This window comes from Tupaia chinensis, unplaced genomic scaffold (assembly GCF_000334495.1).
Source record: "Tupaia chinensis unplaced genomic scaffold, TupChi_1.0 Scaffold000706_1, whole genome shotgun sequence".
NCBI classification, from domain to species: domain Eukaryota; kingdom Metazoa; phylum Chordata; class Mammalia; order Scandentia; family Tupaiidae; genus Tupaia; species Tupaia belangeri.
In genome coordinates, this window is record NW_006160229.1 from 6,434,544 (window position 1) to 6,439,502 (window position 4,959).

Below are 4,959 nucleotides of genomic sequence, written 5' to 3' on the forward strand. Positions count from 1 at the left end.
CATTAACATGCTGGTCCTGCTGGCTCTTAAGTCAAATGCTATGCCTTTGATGGTTAGTTCAGGGCCATACCAGGCCTCTGCCACCACAGAATCCACTCCTGGCAATGAAGAACAAAACACTTAAAATTAATCTCTGAGTCATTTCTAAGTACCTCATCAGTTTTAGCATGCTTTTCATGGATAAGGCACTTCCCTAAAGTGAGTTCTAGGGCCCAAGTACACTAACCAGTATCTTAATTGGATTTATCTAAGAGTTGTATCTAATATATTGCTTATGCTGACTAAACTAAGGTTTTCAGTTCAACTAGGTTGTTTACTGCTCACAGGAGAAAACATAAACAGAGAATATATATTTTTTTATAATGAAATTTGTACCGGGGTCATAGAAATTGCTCTCCAAATATAGCACAACTGAATACTCTCCACTATGACCACATTGACGATGTCATGTTTTTGAGGAATGTATCCATTAGGAAGTTCCAGAGAATCCAAGGTGAAAAAGATAACACCATCTATCACCCCATGTCTTCCATGCATGGTGGTGATGCAGACCTGCAACGATGAATGATGGACATGGTTATTACAAGCACGCTGCCCTGCAACAGGCTCTAACCTGCAGGTCACCCCATCCCCATTACTGATTCCCAACCTGGCGGGCACACTGACAACACCAGGGATGCTTAGTAATCCTGTACACAGATTCCACCTCAGACCAATCAAATCAGAACCTCTGGGAATACAGCCCTCATCTCTTAATTTCCTACTCATTTTCAGGTTGCACTACCTAAAGCACACCCAGATTTTACCAGTAAGCTCAAGTTCCACATCACACTCCATGCACTTTTTTCTCAACCATTTTCTTGCACACTGATTGTTTTTCTTCCGGTTGTTTTCAGCACATCATAATAACATTTTACTACCAAATAAATTACACAGCATAGACTTTAATAATATGCATCATCTCCATTATTTTCTAATTATTTCATCTTTTGAAGTCTTGCCTTTAAAATGAGAAAATTAGCTCCTCATTGGCAAATATACATTTTCTTTTCTTTTCTTTTTCTTTTTTTTTTTTTTAGAAGTTTTTACTATAGGGCGCATGTGCTCACCAGAAAGACAGAGAGAAACAGAGAGACAGAAAGTGAGAAATCACCCCCCCCCAGAGGGGATGGCCACACTGCAATCCCTTCTCCTCTTTTCTTCTCTTAGGATCTTGGGCACGCATGCACACGCGCCCAGTGTGAGTTTAAGCCACCGGGTCCAGGACTCAAACCACGGTCGACTACATGGGAGTCCAGTGACATAGCCATTACACTAACTGCTGGTCCCACAAATATACATTTTCTAGATTTACCAGCACATCCAATAGAATTCTAGGCCAAAAATGATCACTAAATGAGAGGCTGGAATACTCTAATGACAAATGCAGTGTAGAAACAAATTACCTCCTCCATACGCCGACAGGTCAAGGGTGTCACCAAGTGTACACTGATGAAAGATGTGCCTGGTGGAATGGAGTAATCAACTTTTACCCAGTCACCCTTGTAGGGCATAAAACCTGAAATAGTCATGAAGAAATTTTAATGCAATTATACCTTACCTTAAGTCATGTAAAGTTTCACAAGTAACACAGATGTTCTAATACTCTAAAATGGCTTTCATTAGAGCTAGCATACATTTTGCTCATGTATGCAGGCATCTTGCAAACATTTATGTTCAAAGAAGTTTCTAATCTTTCAGGCATTGATTTTCTTCTACTGATTTATTGAAGTCAAGTAGGTTGCATCACAATTCCACACAGTCAATCATTTTGGGAGAAGCATAGTATATATTCAACACTTGCTCATGTTCACAGCTCTCTTGGTTAGTAGTCAGGTAGATAGATAAGAAACATAGTTTTAAGCTGGCTACTGGTGTTCAAATCATGCAATTACCACTTTCTCAGTCTGCACCCTTAGTCACAGTGTTAACCTCTCAGTGCCTATTTTCTTCATCTACAAAATGAGAACTACCATAATAGTCCTCAATAACAGAGTTGCTGCCATAGTTAACTGAAATGTTAAAAACTCATGGAATAATACCTGGCACATAGTAACCATGAAGTAAAGGATTTTTTAAGTTTTATTTATTTATTATTGTTATTATTATTTTTTAAATTTTGCTATAGGAAACGTGTGCTCACCAGAGAGAGAGACAGTGAGAAAGAGAATGAGAGAAAGGAAAGTGAGAAAGCAAGTCACTGCATTTGAGACTCGAACTGCAGTCGACCATGTGGGAGTCCACTGCATTAACTACCATGCCAACCGCTGGTCCCTCCACTGGCAGTAGCACTAGGAAATAAAAGGGGACTTTTAAAAGTTAGAGATAAATGGAATTAAAATATGAGTTTATTGGGTCAGCCAGTGGCATGGTAGTTAAGGTGGCTGGATCTGACATGGCCAATCGAGTGGTTCGAGTACTGGACTCGGTTGCTTGAAAAACGCACTGGACACATGTATGTACATGACTAAAATCCCAAGAAGAGAATGGAAGAGACGGTAGTGTAGAGTGGCCATCCCCCCTGTGGGGTGATTTCTCATTTTCTCTCTCTCTCTCTGGTGAGTGCACACACTGTCCTACAGCAAAATCCTTTTTTTTTTTTTTTAAAGAGTTTTTTTTGGTGAAAAAATTTTGAAATCTTACTTAACCTTTTAAAAAGACACATTTTTCAGGGCCAGCAAGTGGTGTGGTGGTTAAGGTGCTGGACTCCTACATGGCCAACTGTAGTTTAAGTCCTGGATCTAGAGGCTTGCTTTCTCACTTTCCCTCTCTCTCTCTGGTCAAATTAAATAATAACAATAATGGTGATGCTGAATAAAATGAAATAAAATAATTCTAATAATAATAAACAAACAGAAAGATATATTTTCAATAAACATTTTGAAGACCCCTTGTATTCTTACTATGAAAATGAGTCAGTTTTCCCAGGTTCTTTGGTCGGATACTGAACTTGTCAATGAGTATCTTATATTTATAGTTATAAACATACAGTTCCAAACAGAATTTCAACAATAAGTAAAAAGTAAGTCACAGGACAACTAATGTACCTGGGAGGATCTGAAGCAAGTGGAAATCTCAAAATTGCAGATAAAAGTGCAAATATGCACAACCACTCCTGAGAAGTGGCAATATCCACAAAACTAAACACTTCTTTAACCTACTAACCAGCATTGCTGAATGACACAGGAAACTACAATAAGTTGGAACTCTTCCCTCTCTCTTTGTTAACCTCTGTACATTTCTTTAGTGTGGCTTTACAGAGTATCTATTGCTGATAAATCCAAAATGTACTTATTTCCAGCTCTGAAAAACCTCAGATTTAATTGTTCATATGCTTATGGAATTGTAATATGTTTAAAACTGAGTTACTGCTATTCTTCTCATTCACCTAATTTTCCTAATCTCAAGTCTACCACATCGCAAATTGGCAACTCCCCCTACTATCACTTAAACCAAAACATTGCAGTTACTTCTGACTCTTTCCTTCCCATCAAAGTCCAAGCTATCAATGCTTTCGCTTCTAACTTTGAAAGATATCCAGAAACAAATCAATCCTTAGAGCCTCCTCTTCTACCCTCCAAGTCTCCATCAGCTCTAGCCAAAACTATTCCAATGTTCTCCCAACTGATTAAGCTTTCTGACATGACCCTTACCTCACACAATCTCTTCTTAACAGAGTGAACACCTTAAAACAAAATGCAGGTCAAATCTTGTTTTACACCCAAGAAAAGGAAAACAGCAAGCTGTCTGGAGGGGCTGGGCTAATTAATCATCTTCTGTCAAGGTACCTGACAGCTGCATTGGGCTCAAATAGCATAAACACAGTACAGATTGGGTCAAAACAAAATCTTAGACTATATCTGCTGATTACCAATGGAATTCAACATTGGACAGACACATACACACACACAAACATACATGGAAAGCTACAGGCTATCTCAAAATTTATTCTTTTTTTTGGGGGGGGAGAAGTTTTTGCTATAGGGCGTGTGCACTCTCCAGAAAGATAGACAGACAGAAAGTGTGAAATCACCCCTCAGGGGGGATGGCCACGCAGCAATCCCTTCTCCTCCATTCTCCTCTCGGGATCTTGGGCACGCACGCACACACCCCTGGCATGATTTTAAGCCATCGGGTCTGGGACTCGAACTGCGGTCAACTACATGGGAGTCCAGTAATATAGCTATTACACCAACTGCTGGTCCCTCAAAATCTTATTTTAACCATTTAAAGTATGTTGAAAATAATATCCTGTACACTCTTTGGGTAATTTTCATTCATTAGAACTTAAAGCTTATGTGAATGAAAAAAAAATCCACTGCATTGACATATAAGTAGTACCAGGAATTTTTATAAATTAGAAATTCTGTTCCTATATTGTAGGTTTTTTTTTTTTCAACTTCATAGGCCCACTTCCCATACTGAAAAGCTCCTGACTGGAGCCAAATGTCTTGTAGAAATAGTTCTCGTACTAAAATCCTCTAAAAAAATATGCACTACATTTTTCTAAACATGTAAATCATACCTTCAGAAACAACATCTAGGGGGAAGAAAGTTTTCTCATCGATGTAGACAGTGTCTGCATTTATATAAGCAACACAAGCAGTTAAAACTTCTGTTTCAAAGTCTGAAGGCCCAGAGTCAGTGTTATTATCAGGGAGAACATCCACCTGTCAGATAAGGGAACAGTTACTTACAACATAACTAAAATTTAAAAATAGACTCATATTTAAACCATTGATGTTTAAGAAATGTTTTTCATTATTATTATTATTATTATTATTATTTATCCATTCAATTGCTATACATCATTTAGATTATAAACAGACTTTATCCAGCATGATAGACATCTCAGTCCAGTTGAGAATACTATACACATCCTCATCAGTAGATAATAAACCATATCTGTGTCCCACAAAT

General features: G+C 38.1%; 1 protein-coding gene across 1 annotated transcript in view; it reads right to left on the reverse strand.

Annotated features, from left to right (window-relative positions):
- Positions 1–213: 213 nt before the first annotated feature.
- Positions 214–4,959, reverse strand: part of LOC102475032 (cancer/testis antigen 55) — an 8,008-nt gene continuing 3,262 nt past the window's right edge. The window contains exons 3-5 of the mRNA XM_027776683.1: positions 4,565–4,709; positions 1,446–1,558; positions 214–552 (exon numbers count right to left, since the gene is read on the reverse strand). Of these exons, the coding sequence (XP_027632484.1) occupies positions 358–552; positions 1,446–1,558; positions 4,565–4,709 (453 nt within the window). The 3' untranslated portion in view covers positions 214–357. The remainder of the gene's footprint in view (positions 553–1,445; positions 1,559–4,564; positions 4,710–4,959) is intronic.